The sequence below is a fragment of the Staurois parvus genome, unplaced genomic scaffold (genome assembly GCF_062004578.1).
Source record: "Staurois parvus isolate SC_StPar_1 unplaced genomic scaffold, SC_StPar_1.0 ptg000117l, whole genome shotgun sequence".
In the NCBI taxonomy this organism is placed as follows: Eukaryota; Metazoa; Chordata; class Amphibia; order Anura; family Ranidae; genus Staurois; species Staurois parvus.
This window is the reverse complement of record NW_028317913.1, coordinates 629,427-647,500: the sequence shown is the minus strand read 5'-3', so window position 1 is coordinate 647,500 and position 18,074 is coordinate 629,427. Positions and strand designations below refer to the sequence as shown.

The following is an 18,074-nucleotide window of genomic DNA, read 5'->3' as shown; positions in this document are numbered from 1 at the left end:
AGCGCTGCATGCAAGAGGCGCTTCCGGGTCCTAGTGGGTCGGACGCGGAGCCAGGGGCGGGGCCAGTGCCTGGGGAGATAGAGGCGGGGCTCCAGATGGAAGAGGCTATAGGAGTACTTCCATTCAACGCTGCTCCTAGGCTGGGGTTCCCGGAGGAGTTGGAACTGGAGGAGGAGGAGGAGGATGAAGAGCCGGAGCTGGACACTGCGGGTGGGGTGAACTGACCGCTGCTCTCCGATCCAGAGCTCTCCCGGGCGGGGCTGCACTTCTTCTTGGCCGGCCGGCTCTTGGCCCCCGCGGTGCTGCTCTGCTGTTGCTGTTGCTGCCGGCACTTAGCGCGGCGGTTCTTAAACCAGACCTGCGGTACACAGAGGAACGAGATCATCATTAATGGGACTATTATTAATGTACGAGACTACTGTAAATACTAGAAGAGAACATCAATACAGAGGAATAATAGGAGTATTATAACCCACAGCATTAACACTCAGAAAAGGAACATTAATCCTCACTGTCAGAGTGCAGATCTATGCCCAGGTTATAAAGAATCCTGGAAGTTGGGGGACTAGCGATCCTTAGGATAAACATAAGACCACAAAGAAGACTGTGACTACAAGGAATGACAAAACAGAGGAATAAGAAGATTGTAATAAGAATATTTTCATAATGGGAACATTAATCCTCACTGTCAGTGTGTATGGAATTATTTCCATATTATACAGATTCATGGAAGTTGAGGGACTAATGCTCCTTACAAGTAACATACTACCACAAAGCAAAGTGTCTACAAGGATTATTATAAAAGGGAAATAATAAACTGAGAACACCCAGGAATATTACTCAGATGGGGACATTAATCCTCACTGTCACTGCCAGAGGGTACAGGGTCTGTTCCTAGGGTATAAACATGACTGGGAGTTGGGGGACTAAGAAACAGAACACCACATTACAAACTGCAACTATAAGGAACATTACAATACAGAGAAATAATAGGAGTATTAAAACCCACAGGAACAGAACTCAAATGGGAGCTTTAATCCTCACTGTCAGTGTGTACACTTGCCATTCCTAGGTTATAGATATTACTGGAAGCTGGGGGGCTAACACTAACTTACAAGAAACATAAGAACATCACAAAACAGATGATTACTACAAGGAATATTATAAAACAGAGGAATTCGATTATAACACAAACATTACTCAAAGTACAGATTTATTATTATTATGTTCTAAAGATTCCTGGACTTTGATGGCTAAAGTTCCTTACAGGAAACATAAAGACATCATAACAGAAGGTTACTACGAGGATTATAACACACAGAGGGGGAGATTTACTAAAACTGGTGCACTCAGAATCTGGTGCAGCTGTGCATGGTAGCCAGTCAGATTCTAACTTCAGTTTGTATATTTAAACTTTGGCAATAAAAACTGGAAGCTGATTGGTTTCTATGCAGAGCTGCACCAGACTTTGCACTCTCCGGTTTTAGTAAATAACCCCCCCACAGTAGAAGTGAGCATTAAACATCACTGCTAGTGTGTACAAGTCTATTCCTAAGTAATAAAGAACACAACTTCTTACTAGGATCTAAATAAATAAATGTTACTGCAGGAGGGATTATTATACAGAGGAATATTAGGCATGTTTTATCACACAGGAATATTACACTAGTGGGGAGATTCATTGTGTCACTATGTACTATTCCTCTTTATAAAGTTTGTCTGGGGTCACAGAACTGGAGGCACTAGTAAAATAGTGATCACATGAAGAACAACTTATACAAGGAGCACTATAAACAAAGGGATAATAATTGTCCCAAGACACATTATTATTATTATTATAAACCTGATAAATCTAATACTGGAACAGAGGAATCATGAAATGCAGTCATCACTCCATATCAGCTTCCAGGGAGATTTATTACCCAAAGAATAAGAAGTAGCTGACCCCCATAGTGCAGGTACTAGAACAGTGATCACCCAGCATAGGAGGATCACTGCTCACTGACAGTACCTGCACTGATCCATCGTGAAAGTTTAAAGGAAATAATCAAAATGAACTAGGAATGTAATTATAACTGTAATCCATATCCTCTATAAAGATAAAGCCTACACTTGAACCAGCATCCTATATTACTGTCATTAGCCAGAGGAGCAAGAATTGTAAAAGTGGAGTAAGGATCTATTATAGGAATTACACGGATATAAGAAGTCTTCGTTCATTACAAATACTTTAATCAAAATCAGTTCTAACCCTTGAGTAACCAATAATAGATCTATGATTCAGGAGTCCTCACACACAGAGGAGCATTATCGCACGATTCACATTTATAGTGACCGCACCATGCCATATGTACCATTCCATGCACCATGCCATGTACCATTCCATGCACCATGCCATGTACCATTCCATGCACCATTCCATGCATCATGCCATGTATCAATCTATGCACCATGCTATGCACTATGCCATGTACCATTCCATGCACCATGCCATGCATCATGCCATGTATCAATCTATGCACCATGCTATGCACTATGCCATGTACCATTCCATGCATCATGCCATGTATCAATCTATGCACCATGCTATGCACTATGCCATGTACCATTCCATGCATCATGCCATGTACCATACCATGCCATGTATCAATCTATGCACTATGCACCATGCTATGCACTATGCCATGTACCATTCTATGCACCATTCTATGCACCATGCCATGCACCATGCCATGTCTGCTCTCCTGCAGTAATCAAATTCTATAAAGGAATTGGGGGGGGGGGGGCTAATAGAAAGAAGTGTCGCAGACCTGGGCTGATGATGGTCTTATCAGACTCTGGTCACCCTGCACAGCACTTCTCTGCACCAAGTAAATTATGGCACATACAACGTCTAGTGTGTATTATAATTTTAAATACATAAATAAAACAAGTGAAAATTAAATTAAATTGATCATGAAATTTCCATCACGGTAAGGGCCAGTTCACACTACAAAAACGCACTCCAGATGCATGATGGATAAGTTTTTGCTTACAGTTCACACCACACTCTTTTCCGGTTCAGTTTTGATGCAGTTTGCTATGTTCCAGTACAGTTCTGTGACGAAAAAATGCAGCATGTTCTACTTTATTTTTCTGCACCAGAAACAGACTGGAACTGACTGCACTAGTGTGAACTAGGGCCATTGGAATACATGGAAAACACTGCGCATTTATTTCGTATGCAGGAAAAAAATGCACTGGGCAGCATCTAGTGTGAACTAGCCCTAGGACATTACAAAAAAGTCCCATCCCTGCGTTGAATATCAAGCTTAGCAAAATGGCCATAAAATGTAAGAAGTTCTCATAACATTGCCATGGTTATCTGTAAGGTACATTGATCAGGTGTAGTGAAAGCCAGTGTATACCAAACTCTCGGAAACAATATTCGTTTACAGATGATCCACCAATATCATTCCTTAGCAGTCAAAAGTACAGGGACAGATTGTGAAAAGTGGGAGCTGTGACCCCCCAACCCTCCCCAGATCAGGTAGGGCTGGCCACACTCTCTATGGGACCCCCAGGGATCTGAAAGCTGGATGGGCACAGACAACAAAAACTGTCCTGTGTCTCTGTTTAGGAGATCCTCCAGTTTGCAGACAACCATTCCCTCCAGGTTAGGAAATCCAATTATAGATCATACATCGAGATACACAGCTTTACCATTAGAATTCTGCAAATATTTAGTAAACTCAATAATTACTAAATAAGTGAAATCCAAACTCCAAGCCCCCACACCCCAATGAATAAGTCGTTTGATCCGATTTGTATGAACTCTCTAAGAAAAAAAAACGTTCTTGGAAAGACAAACTTTAGAGAGAAAACATGGAGAGCCAGGCAGATGGGCACTGATGAATGGAGCATCTAACACCCTCCCGGGGTGGACTGGGAACTGAATAATTTACACTTTGATGACAGGTTTTGAGGTCTATTAAAGAAGTGTCATATATACATGTGCAACCTGATCAACCATTGCATCAGAAAGCTACAAATATTTTATCCAGATATAGACGGTTCGGACGTTTACATAAAGTTATTACAACAACAACAACAAAACTTTGTAGATTGGGACTTCTATCTCCATGAGGTTCCCGGAGATCAATCTCAAACCTCAACCTCAAGCCTGGCCAGTTAAACCAGCCCCATGACTTATGCTGCATGATGGTCTCAGCCACACTTCATTTCCTGCAGGGGGCGCCACATTCATGCCGATCTAGATTTCCTATCAACTTAGTTCTTGCATGTAGAGCCCATGTGATCTGCCAGCCTACCATCTACTTGTTGGCACTTGTGTGATGCCAAGCCATGCTTTAGGACACCCTGATAAAGAGGCCCCAAGTCTACACACCCTCCTTCACTGTCCCACAGACTTTCTGGAGCCAGTCTTGGCCACACCTACAGAAACCAAGTGACACCTCCAGCAGACATGAGCAGTGAAGGATGGCTCTGGGCGCCTTGAACCTAATGGCCTCCACATGTCAGCAGATTGGACAGACCACAGTCCTCGTCTATGGTGTAGGGTGCCCATCCCTGTTCTTCCATAGTAGACAGCGTCTCATAAATTCACTTGGAGCCCAAAGGGGCTCCTAATAAGTTCTCTCTTGCAGTGGAGATGACCGATTTATAGCACATTAAAAAAAACGTTGTAGAAGAGGCCTTAGTGATGAAATGAGAGGAGAAATGATAGGGAGCAATCAGAGGAAGAACTGAAGACACTCCCGGGCAGGCTGAACGCACCTGAACGCGGGACTCCGGCAGGTTGATCTTCAGGGCCACCTCCTCCCGCATGAAGATGTCCGGGTATCGCGTCTTGGCGAACAGCGCCTCCAGGACGTCCAGCTGGGAGCGCGTGAAGGTGGTGCGCTCCCGGCGCTGCTTCCGAGGGGTGGCTGGGGGGGGACACAGTGCACAGCCATCAGTCACTACACACACATTGGATCTACAGCAGGCTCCTACCTGACCGTCTACAGCTGGGCTTCCCAACCAGCCAACCCGCACCTGGGGGGAGGGGGGCTATACACCTTATATTTATCAGAAGTTTAACTAATGATAAATCATATATAAAATACCTGGTATCATTTCCAGATGTATGTATTTTCACCTAAAAAATTCATAACGAGTTAAACAAGTAGGTGTGCTGGTAATAAATAATAAAACCACACCAAGGGGTACTGGATCAAAAATCATTTTGCGAGAAGATTCAGATAATGATAGAGTTGGGAAACCCTGATCTAGAATTAATACAGAAACTAAAATGTACATGCTAAATAGAATAGCATACTAAATAATGTATATGTATACTAAATTACTATAATTATATATATTATTTTTGCAAGTACATTTTATTTTTTTAATATATAAACACCATTCAATGTACTTTAGATTTTTAATTAAGGATTTTGCAGAGTCTAAAAACTGTTGGCTTCCTCTCATTTATTTGTCATCACTTCACATTATGTAGATATTTAATAACAGTAATGGTTTTACAACCGAAGGAAATATACAGAATACAGATGTGTACTATACACAGGGAAGACCAAACTTGCTCTTACACAACATAAACAGTATATATCTGGCAGAATATCATTTTCTTAATTAAGAAGTCAGACAAGAAACTTTTAAATACATAAAATATACTCAAAATATTTTTTTTTCTTAAATCAGAAGTCAGACAAGAAACTTTTAAATACATGAAATATACCCTACATTTTTTTTCTTAAGTAAGAAGTCAACAAGAAACTTTTAAATACATGAAATATACCTAAAATATTTTTTTTCTTAAACAAGAAGTCAAACATGAAACTGCTCAATACATAAAATATACCCAAATATATATATATATATATATATATTTTTTTTTTTTCTTAAATAAGGAGTCAACAAGAAACTTTTAAATACATGAAATATACCCAAAATAATTATTTTTTTCTTAACCAAGACAGACATGAAACTATTAAATACATAAAATATACATATATATTTTTTTCTTAAGGAGTCAAACAAGAAACTTTTAAATACATGAAATATACCCAAATATATATATTTTTTGACAAGCAGTCAAACATGAAGCTGCTAAATGCCTAAAATATACCCTATATAAATGTGTATATATATATATATATATATATATACATACATACATACATACACATATATTATATATATATACATACAGACACACACACACACACACACACACACACATATATATATACATACACACACACTCAAATCAAGCTGTAACTACATATGCACACACACATATATATATATATATATATATATATATATATATATATATATATATATATATATATATATATATATTTTTTTTTTTTTTTTTTTTTTTTTTTTTCTTCCACTAAAGAGTCGGACAATAAATATCCAAATACATAACATATACCCTATAACGCCCCAGATTGTGCCTGGGATCAATATATTATTATACAGCGATTTAGACATTTCCATGGGCACATGATGTATAAATGTCAAATAATGACAAGAATCTTCAGCGATTAAAATCGACACAATCCCAGGTTATGGACTCATAAGAAGATTTTAATCGGCTGTAAGAAATCGAACACGTTGCTGTATTTTTAATTTGTTCACAAGAAGTGAAAGTTTTCCTGTGGTCTGAATATTGAATTCTGAAAATGAAGCAGAGACGAGAGATATGGTGGGAAATATTAGATCTTAGGTCTTCTATGAATCCGGGGAGAAGTCCGCCCTCGGGATGGATTTGGATCAGAACTAGTCGGCCACCTCTATATAGAAGTCAGCCGCCCTGCGACAAATGCCAAGCTCCTGTTAATGAATATGCTACACATGGCGCTACCTGGCTGACCACTCTGGGAGTCCCTGCAATTAATCGCCCACAAATCCAGAGCTCTATAATAATTCAGAGTTGTCGGTTTCATGCTCTAGAAGTACATAATAAAGTGGAGAGAATTAAACGCGGCGCTTTTATGCGTTCGCTGACCCTCCACAACTTATGATAAAACTTTGAAAAGTCTAAAGATGGCCGAATCCAGAGATCGGGCTGTATGGAGGGATGTAGGCCCTTCCTCCTGGTAGTAGATTTCCTCAGGTGAGCTTACCTGCGATGGGATGGAAGTGAATACAGGACTTCATACACTAGTCCTCCATAGGACCCAACTATAGACTGGGGGCTATTTTATGGGATATTAGATTCTCAATATTTCGCAATGAACTCACCCTCGACTACCCGACATACATCATCACATGTACAATTATTGGGTCTGCTTCATGTCACAGCCAACATACATGTATAGGACATCTGAGAACTCATTCACTCTGCAATCTCTTTCTTTCCCCCAATAAACTATTTCTAGGATCTGCAATGCTTCAGTGTTTCTATTAAACGATTTCTGTAAGCTGCATATCTGACTTTTACAGACTGGAAAGTCATTCTGATAATCAGACCAATTATTATACCGTACAGGGATTATTCTGAAGGATCGCAGAAACAAAATGATTCACATTTAAAAAAAATGTGACCTTTAAACGTCAGCAAAGAGAGAAATATCTACTAATAAAGTAATAGGAGAAATTCAAATAATAAAAGTGGATTACTCATTTATAGTAAGATCCAGGCTATGAAAAGAAATATCCTATAACAAAGCAAAAGTTGTTGAAAAAATGTCAGAGGAATAAATCTATGATAGGGCTGGCCATACATTATACAATCTGTTTGTATACATTTTCTTTAGATTTACCAAAAACATATAATATGAGGTCAAACGTAAACACTTTGTATGCAGTCAGGCAGGCCCTTGTACTACATAGTTGAAGGTAAATATAAAGGAAATAAAGAAGAAAATTGTATAATGTATGGTCAGCCTAATATTCCAATCATTAGAATTAACACAGAGCAGGACTGGGGCCTGGAGAACCCTGTACAGGGGGGCTTACCTGGGTACCCCACAGATGGGTGCAGCAGATCCATGGCGGGTCCCGTGAGCCCCAATCCATTCATGCTATAGGGGGGTTGTTTGAGGTATGACATCATGCTAACAGCTGGACGGGAGTCCCGATTAATCCACACACTCAGTTTGTTGTCCTTGTATTGTCTTCACACCGATAAAACTTTCTTTTCCTCTTTTTCTTTCCTTTTTGTCCTCCAAGTAGATCTCTCTAAACCCTGGAACAAAAACAAATCCTAATTAATTGCAACAGGAAGAAAATAAAAGCACCGACACCCCTGAACTTCTGCAGCACTGATCCCCCTGAACCCAGCCAGTGCTACAGCACCGACCTCCTGAGTCCCGCCAGTGCTCCAGCACCAACCAGGGGAGAACTGCCCTCTCACTTGGAGCCCCCAGCAATTTCACTTTCAGGAAAGACCAGCAAGTCCAGAATATACTTTTCATGGGCAGTCTAAAGTATGAAAGTTACATCTTTTTTTATTTTTTTAAGATTCAAAAGATCACAATGTGTACTTTCTACAAGAAATTAGACTTTGTTTTCTCGTTGAAAAAGAAAAACTATTTTTAACCAACAGCAAAAATAAACAAAAATAATGTAATTTGGTCTTTTGAAAATAAGAACTACCCCCACGCCTAATATTTAATAAAAAAAACTACCTCCACGCCTAATATTTAATTTAAAAAACTACCCCCACTCCAAATATTTAATAGAAAAAAACCACTCGAAATCTAAAATAAAAAAATACCCTCACCCAAAATATTTAATAAAAAAATATCCCTGCCCCAGATATTTACTAATAATAAAAACTACCCCCATGCCAGATATTTACTAATAATAAACACTGCCCCCACTCTAGATATTTCTTAATAATAAAACTACCCCCACTCCAGATATTTACTAATAATAAACACTGCCCCCCCTCCAGATATTTCTTAATAATAAAAACTACCCCCACCCAGATATTTATTATTAATAAAACTACCCCCACTCCAGATATTTATTAATAATAAAACTACTTCCACCCCAGATATTTATTATTTAAAATAAAACCCTCACCCCTAAATATTTATAATTTAAAAACAAAACAACCCCCACCCCAGATATTTAAAAAAAGAAAAAAAAAAGAACAACCCCCACCCCAGATATTTATTAATAATAAAACTACCCCAGATATTTATTAATAATGATCAGGCACCGACTTTCAGCACCTCCTGGACTGACAGCTGCCCGGCCTGGGTCCTCCTACAGAATACACGTTTGTTTTTGTTTTTTTTATTCCCCCAAATCTACAAATCTCTGGATTTAACCCCCCCCCCCCCCGATCCCGGCCGGCCACAATCACCCCACTTTACATATGGACCAATTCGGGAGATCCGAGCACCTGGAATTTATTTTCCACGTAAACATTTTGCAGATGGCCCCCATTGATAGGCTAATGCCCCCTCCAGCCAGCATTAATGAATGGAGATCGCACACAAGCATTCCATTTACATAACTTACTCCAGCCAGGTGGATGTGCTGTGGACACACACAGATACAATAACCCCACACACCCCCCGATCACCATGTATACTGCAGTCCAGCACCTCATCCAGCCTGGAACATGGCGATCCTTCTGTTTAGAAAGTTTTTTGGCAAGTGGACCTGCCCTGTTGTATAATCCCGAGGAGGAGGAGGGGGGGGGGGGAAGAGGAAGACTCAAAACAAACAGGAGATCAGTTCAGGTGAGACGATTCCTCTCCATGGAAGTTTATGCAGTGCCATGATGGCATGGAGGCAGCAAAGTGGGCTCTACTCTCACCCATCGGGGCCACTTCCACCCCTATCGAGGCCACCTTCACCCCCAGATGGCTCTTGTCTGGGGCGATCGCAGGTCTGTAGAAGATCCCAGTGTTCAGCCTCTGCTCCCCCTCCCCATCCCAATCACAACTTCGCTCCTACAGGGACTAGCCGGCTGTCAGGCCAGGCAGAGGGTATAAATCAAGTGATTTACCTTGTCGGAAGAGTAGTTGTCGTACGCCGGGCGCTTTAGGTGATTGGAAATGTGGACTGATGAAGATTGATCACCCTCCTCTTGCCCTACCCCTTGTAAGTGAGCAAGGGGCGGCCGCGTAGCCGTGCGCCTTCACCAATCAGCGCCGGCGTCCACCGAGACTGACAGGCCTGCGAGCCAATGGCGCGGCGAGCTAGGACTTGGCCTGTACACGCCTCCCGGATCTATACTGAGCTGGCTGTGTACGGAATACGAGGGAGACACAGGAGAGGGGAACTGGATTGACTGTATAGAGTAGTGTCAGCCCAGAGACAGAACACACAGGGACTGATACAAGTCACAGTGAGGGACAACATCCCACACTCAGGACTGATCTCTAATATATATTCAAAGACAACAAAGTGAAACACACATCACCTCTATTATTAGATCTGATTTATAGGACTGCAGAAAACTTAATACTGGCCTATCATTACCATCGAATCCATTTCAGTATTCTGCCAATTAAAGTTCACGACATCCCCAAGCTTGTGTTTTATTTACTCCGATCGCCGACCAGCAATTCATAACAAATAAATAAAATGATAATATAGTCATCGGTCATAACAAACGTAGAAAGGAAATATTGGACAGCATTTCACTACAGTCTTACTACAAAATAATTCGTTATCGTCTGTCGATCTCTGTTTATAACGTATTCTATGGAGAAGGTACATTGAATTCTATTATAAAAGAAGAAGGATGTAATCAGTTTGCTGTATGTTTTATGTAATAAACTAATCAAATAACTAGGAAAGGATAATTGTTGTGTATTCTTATTATTAGATGTGAATACTACTATTAATATTAGATCTCTTAAAGGATGGGACTTATCCTCTGACCTAAAACACATTTGTTTATATATTAAAAGGGGTCTTTTAGGAATAATCATGACTATAAAATCAATGATAAAAGCAATCATGACTATAAAATCAATGATAGAAGCAATCATGACTATAAAATCAATGATAAAACCAATCTGGTCAGCTGACAAGATATCCAAATAACTAGAAAGGATTAAACTGCGTATTCTTAGGTATTAATAATAATAGATTACTTAAAAGTTGGGAATTATCCTCTAACCTAAAATGTTTTTTTTTTTATATTAAAAGGGGTCTTATAGGAATAATCATGACTATACAATAAACGATATAACCAATCATGGCTTTAAGATCAATTATAAATCCAGTGATGATTATAAAATCAAGGATAAAACTAATTTTGATTATAAAATAAATCATAAAACTAAAACCAATCTGATCAGCTCACAAGGTATCCAGATAACCAGAAAGAATTGTTGTGTGTTCTTAGGTATGAATCCTACAATTATTATTAGATCACTTAAAAGATGGGACTTATCCTCTGACACACACACATATATATATATATATATATATACACACACACACACACATATATATATACACACACACACACACATATATATATATATATACACACACACACACACACATATATATATATATATATATATATATATTAAAGGGGGCTTTCAGAGATTTATTAATCATGATTATAAAATCAGTGTCAAATACTTTTCCTGGACAAAGGCTCATTCAGAATTTCTTCAGTAATCTCTCCTGTAGGGGAAACGAAAATTAAAGTCGTTCTTCTGTCGGCTGTCACCCATCGTACGAACAGAGAAGACAGTATTGGCAGATTTTTGGGACTTTTCGGGGTTATTTATGACAATCACCAAAAGTGTTTTCTTTATAAAAAAAAGTAGGAGACAGATGTTCAAAGCAAGCAAATAAAATCGAACTTATTTTTGGGGGCGATCAGTGTACAGGGGGGTGTTAGGAAAGGTTGGGGGGGGGGGGGGGGTTCAGGTTCTCATCTGTACAATCCACTTTCTCTGTGAACAAAGACTCAGCGGCTCATTCACAAAAATAATTAACTCTCTCTAAAAAGAAAAAAAGAAAAAAAAAAGGACTGCGAACTTTCTATGCTAGAGGTTGTTGCTATCTTCTCCCTGGTCTCTGGAGTTGCTCATCTGATCGTGTCTAGAGATGGATGGGAATTCCTAGTCGTGATTTGTAATATCTGTATAGATGATCTGCCTTCACAGAATGGAGAGCCCTATCTAGGACTGGTCCCCAATATTGGGGCTGCTGGTGACACTGTGCTGGCCTGGCACTGCTCTGATCTGCTCAGCTCACAAGCTATCCAGTGGCACAAACCCTTTTTGTAATAAGAGTATTTGTCTAATCCCAAATTGCAGGCGAATTTTCTTAATGCCTCTGCCCATAAACCTCGGATTAAGGGAAGTTTAGAAAAACGAGGAGGGAGGCAGAAAGGAAGAGGAGGAAAAAAAACAACAAAAGTTTAGTGTGTCTGAAGCAGTGAAAATTGTAGTCGGATTTGTGGAGACTGGTTAGTTGGCTGCTGGATAGAGCAGATAAAAAGACAAGTGGGCAGGAGATGCTGCAGCAGCCACTGTGCTGGGATCTCACTGATACAGGCTGCCTCCAGCAGATCACCTCCACACCTGGGATCTACTTGGCTGGGATCTGGCTACTGGGAGGACCCATCTGATACCTGGATGACTTGAGCAGATCTTTATTCTACCAGATCACTACAGCACCCCCCCCCCCAATCTTCAGGGATGACTGAGTGCTAAGAAAAAAAAAACTGCCCTCCCCAGGGGCTCTTTCATGCATCTTGGCCTTGGATCCGGATGACGGTTCATGAAGCTTCCAAATTGCAGGGGCAGAACCTCCGACTCCTTTTTTCTATTGTTCCCTTTGATTGGGGGATGTTTGTGTAGCGCAGCAGTGGGGAGTGCGCTGCGAACTCCGGGCAAGGTAAGGGAGAGCTGGGGGTGCCAGGGTGAAGGGAAGGGTGGGGGCCCCCACTGCTCTCCCCAGCTATTTACTAAGCTTTGCTTTTTTAAAATCTTACTTTACAACTTTCAACATATTTGTCCCAAAAATAAATAATCTATCAAACACTTTTGTATCACTTTTTTTCTCTCTTTGTTATTACTGTTTTTATTATTCAATTTTTCAGGTTTGAGAGTCTGCTAAGTTTTTGATAAATATGAGAACTGAAGGCTAGGTGTCTGAAGTGTTCATTTTATTTCTACACACAAAAATAGTTCTGAGAATATTAGGGTAACCTGTGGCTGGAGCTGATGTTGCAAGAGCCCCATGCTGCGACTTGTAGTTCCACAGCCCTTAGGGAGCCAAAGCTTATCTACGCCATAAAGTAGAGCGTTGATATTTAATTTCTTTAAGCAAATTAGTCTCATTTCGTTTGCTGCAATCAATAGATGATGAATTCTGATTGGTTATTATGACTTGCCACACTGTGCACTTATTAGGCTGATTGCTTATCACTGAGAATCCAGAGAGCAGATCGGCTACAGAAGCCAAAGAGACTTCAACTTCATTTCTGCAGCCAGTAACCAGAACGAAGTCCGCATCTTCATATATCACCAGCATGATCCTAGTCCGATCTATTATAACAGGATCTCCAGATTCTATCTATTATGAGGATAAAGGATCCCCAGATCTCCGACTTACTCGGTTTGGGGCAGAATCTAAATTGGTATTAGTGTAGAGAGGATCCAGCGAGAGGTGACTTGTGTATCATATAAAGATCGATCTGTACACCAGAAGTACTTTACAATACTCACAAATATCCTTCTAAATTCTAAAAATGATCATTATTATTAATATTCGCAAGTTCCTGGAAAAAACTTCCTGCAGGTATTTGTAAATTGATTCACTTGCATGTTGATCCATCTCTGTGAAGAGTTTCTGGTCCTCATATAACCGACATACATAGAATTTTATTAAGATAACATCCTTAATATCAGATTAATGATTACACAAAAAGCAGTGTGGAGGGGGCTGATAAATACCCAAAAAGTGCTACCCACACTATCAACTATTCAGCAGATGAAATAAAGTTAGGATGGATAATGTCCTGACAGCCTTTTTTATTAGAATACAGCATTTAATTAAACGACACACTATCTTTCTTTGGGAGTAAATAACAGGATGTTGTTCAAGGCTGATTTTCCTTAAAACACATTTATTAGAGGGGTGTGTAGAATTTTGTACTTTTTTTGTATTAGGTTGCTTATGTTACAATATCAGGATTTGTTTCAGGTGTTACAAATTTTAATGCAATATTATGAAACTTATAGAACAGTTTAGAAGACGAGAAGGGTTCTAAAAATGTTCAATAAAATATGAACCCAGTGGGGGCAAAAAACAGAATTTTCTTTTTATGTAAAAAAAAATAAAATTTGAGATCAATTTTATGTGGCCCTGAAATTATTTTAACAATCTTTACACACACAGAAAGTATAAATATTCATGTGACATTTACTTACATTTTTATGTATATATGTGTGGGTTGAAAAAAAATTATACATATACATATATATATATATATATATAAATAATGCACATATTAGCTTTTTCACAGACTCAGGTTCAGAAAGATAAAATAAACTCAATAAAAAGTTAAATAAAACTGCATAAACGGTAAGAAATATTTTGCTTTTATTGAAAACTGTATGAGACAGTATTGTAATAAATAAACAGTTGCACCAATATAACAGGATGTATATAGGCTGATAGGACACAGTTTTATATATATATATATATATATATATATATATATATATATATATATATATTCATACCGGTACAATGTGGCATGACAAAGACAGAAATTTGTTTGCAGAAATAAATAGCAACAGCAGTATCAGCTAACATATAGGTTCAGTTGTAATTAAAAGCATGAAATAAATATCTTTCTCCCACAAATGGTTAAAAGCCTCTTATTGGGAAATGTAAACGGCTGTTGCGCAGCCAAACTCGGTATGGAAGGGATTCTGGGTAAGCTATGTCACAGGTCAGTTTTCTGGCTGAGCGTATACAGTATTTTTATGGATATAATTTGTGGAGGATATAATGTAAAATAGCTGCTCGAAATAAACACTGGTAAATATAGCATTGTATGTATACCATTCAAATTAAAATGTAGGTAGCTTACATATTTTTATAAAATGGCAGGACTAGATGAAAACATTGATGGAGATTCACGCAGTTCTCCAGCATAGCTCAATAAAAAGAAACTTCAGCTACAAGCAAGTCCCTCCTTGCAGTTGTATTTTGCTATGCAGCTGAAAATGGAAGAGATGCTGCTTGGAGCAGCCGGTAGCCCGTACAACAGGTGGTCAAGTTGCCCCCCTCTAGGTGTGACCAGTGTCTGTCTGAACTTCACATGTGCCTGGCTCCTGGACATCAAACTCTCACCAGGGTTGACGCAACGTTAAGAAGAGAAAAGGCTTTTGTGGCCTATGTTGACACCAAAGTTCTGTTAAAATGATACGTCATAGAGCAACAAACCAAAAACAGAAAGAAAACTAGTGATGTTTATTTGGAACATTCCTTGAAAGTCTTCCCATAGAGTTTCTACAGGGCTTCCAGTCATTAACTGAGTCCCACAAGCCCTTACGGGGGCCTGAACAGTGTCCTCCTCAGAGCCTCGGTCACTGCATCACACACTTCTCTTCTTTCTTTGCCATTTTGCCTTTGTTTTGCTCCAGGGTTCTTTCCAAGTGTTCCTCCTCTTCCTCGGCTCTGCAAAAAACACAGGACTGTGTGAGAAATATGGAGATTTAAGGAAAAATTACAGGAGTACCTGAGCCTTCACCCTCCGTCCTGGAATGTGAAGCATGCATTTAGTGTTAATCTTCTTTTCAAAGTTGTCTTTACTCACTTCCCCCCAACAATGTCAAGCAGCGATCACATAACGTATACGGTTCCTATAGGAGGATTACATTCAGGTGTATGCACACATCCTCTGTATTAAAATGTGCACTTTATATTGTCCAACTTTTTCCTATATTTTATACTTTTCACGGGTTGCATTTATATTGTGGCAGACATACAGGAAATACGTCCACTTTAAAGTATAGATGTGGCCCTTAATTATTAGTCTGAAATAAAAACTGTCTGCACAGCCGCAGAGCAGCAAACTACAGTCAAACTTTAATTTGTCAGCCTTAACTTTGCACTATGGATTTAAATCTAACTGGCTGCTGTGCAGTAAATACAGGCCCTCTTTTTAGTAACTGGTAAATGAGGTCAAGTGTGACCAAAACCAAATATAATAACTATTACAAGAAAGTCCTTCATAGGTAAAGTTTTTTTGGAATTTGAATGTGTTAAACAATGTCAACACTTCTTTCTTGGCTATAAGCTGTTGTCAGCCTGAGGTCTTCTGTATACTTTTCTACGTATCTGTATGACTAGAAAGTTTTTTGGAAAGCGTCAGACCAAGTGAAAGGAGGAAAAAGGGTCATCTGAATGTATTCTCTATTAGAAAACATGAATTCCATTAACATCATGTTTATTTAATTAATATTAAAAGGATAATAATCTAATTTTAGGTGGGACCTGGTATGATATTCTCCAAGTCCACTACTGTACTCATTGCCCATGGTGGACCTGGACCTCTGTGCACAAAAATGCATTCACTGCCCAACACTGTTGCCATGTATAGATGCCTTCTTACCCTGTTCTCCTTAAAGAGTTGTACATCCAATTTTGCCATTAGTGTTAAGGTGCCACGTGTAAGTAGGTTTTGGTCTTACTACAAATTTCCTCCATATCTGGTGGACCTGGGCCATTTTGTCCTTTAGAACCTCATGTAATACTGCAGGCTATCCAATAAATCTGCCTGCTGTTGTTCTCCACCACAGATGCCCTCTGAAACCTCTATTAGAATATACTATAATGTCCTTTCATATTAATAGAATTACTTTATTAAAATTCTGCTTCCCAATGGGTGCTCTGCCTCACAACCTTACCTACCTAGATGGAGCAATGCCCTTTGTAGATTTCAATAATTGAAAGAAAATTCTTAACTTTTATACATAGTCTTTCTCCAATGTATCCTGTTGATATAAAAATGCTCCTACATATAGGATACCCCACCATCAAATACCTGAGACTTTCACATGTTCAGAAGACAAATGGCCAAAGTAAAAGACCATCTTCACATGAGCTTTTTAACGGGCAGGTTGTATAGTTTCAAGCTGACCCTGGATGGGTAAGCAGCGTGCTACAGTTTACAGCACACACATTTTAGAAAATGGCAACCAGTCCTGCCTATGGGGTTGATTTACTAAAAGTGGAGAGTGCAAAATCTGGTACAGCTCTGAATAGAAATCAATCAGCTTCTGTTTTTTTTTGTGAAAGCTTAACTGAACAAGCTGAAGTTGGAAGGCTGAAGTTAGAAGCTGACTGGCTACCATGCAGAGCTGCACCAGATTTTGCACGCTCCAGTTTTAGTAAATCATCCCCTTTGTGTTGGGAAAATATCTTTTTGCAGTCAGACTGCTTGGTACTCCAATGTTCATCTAATGTGTATGGGCATGTCAGCTCTGTGTACTGAATGGAAAGGTATCAATAAAACAATTCACGTATCAACATAAAGGACAGCAAGAGTTGCATACTGTATGCTGACCTGTAAAATAGAGGATAAATACCAACAGAAGGTGGCTGTATTATTACTATTATTATTGAAAAATACTGGGAGTTGCACCAGTCATGTAAACATTTCAATTACGTTTGGTTACAATAATCCACAGCTTCCTTTGTTAGAATTGTTGTATTTGATCATTTTGGGCAGAATACTATTCAGGAAGACAGTAAAGAGCACGGTATTGACAGTGGAAACTTACTCCTTTTCTTGGGCATCCAAGTCTCTGACCAAGGCATCGCGTTTATTAACCAGGATAACCAGTTCATCAAGTAAAAGCTGCTCCCGTCTCTTCTGGGCTTCAGTTTTTTGCCAATCTGAAAAACACAAGTCAGTATATTAGACAAAAATGGCTCGTTGAGGAGTGTCAATCTTTTGTAAATAAGCCGCACCTTCTGGTGTAATACAACGAGGATTTTTGTGGCTTCGTTAAAAACAAAGTTAGTGCATACAGTATATTGTTTGCAGTTTGCAGTAACTCCTGGCAACCAGTTCCCGCTGAGAAGAATTTGTACAGCCTGGACTAGTA

At 39.2% G+C, this 18,074-nt stretch overlaps 2 protein-coding genes across 8 annotated transcripts in view; both read right to left on the bottom strand.

The window, feature by feature from the left end:
* OTX1 (orthodenticle homeobox 1) overlaps positions 1 to 10,079 on the bottom strand; it is an 11,573-nt gene extending 1,494 nt beyond the window's left edge. The window contains exons 1-4 of the mRNA XM_089671993.1: positions 9,980 to 10,079; positions 7,972 to 8,200; positions 4,777 to 4,928; positions 1 to 358 (exon numbers count right to left, since the gene is read on the bottom strand). The exon at positions 1 to 358 is cut by the window's left edge and continues 1,494 nt beyond it. Of these exons, the coding sequence (XP_089528119.1) occupies positions 1 to 358; positions 4,777 to 4,928; positions 7,972 to 8,068 (607 nt within the window). The 5' untranslated portion in view covers positions 8,069 to 8,200; positions 9,980 to 10,079. The remainder of the gene's footprint in view (positions 359 to 4,776; positions 4,929 to 7,971; positions 8,201 to 9,979) is intronic.
* Positions 10,080 to 14,531: 4,452 nt separating this feature from the next.
* Positions 14,532 to 18,074, bottom strand: part of EHBP1 (EH domain binding protein 1) — a 547,128-nt gene continuing 543,585 nt past the window's right edge. For all 7 annotated transcript variants that reach the window (XM_089671985.1, XM_089671988.1, XM_089671986.1 and 4 more), the window contains 2 exons: positions 17,748 to 17,862; positions 14,532 to 15,639 (listed from right to left, as the gene is read on the bottom strand). In XM_089671985.1, the coding sequence (XP_089528111.1) occupies positions 15,549 to 15,639; positions 17,748 to 17,862 (206 nt within the window). In that variant the 3' untranslated portion in view covers positions 14,532 to 15,548. The remainder of the gene's footprint in view (positions 15,640 to 17,747; positions 17,863 to 18,074) is intronic.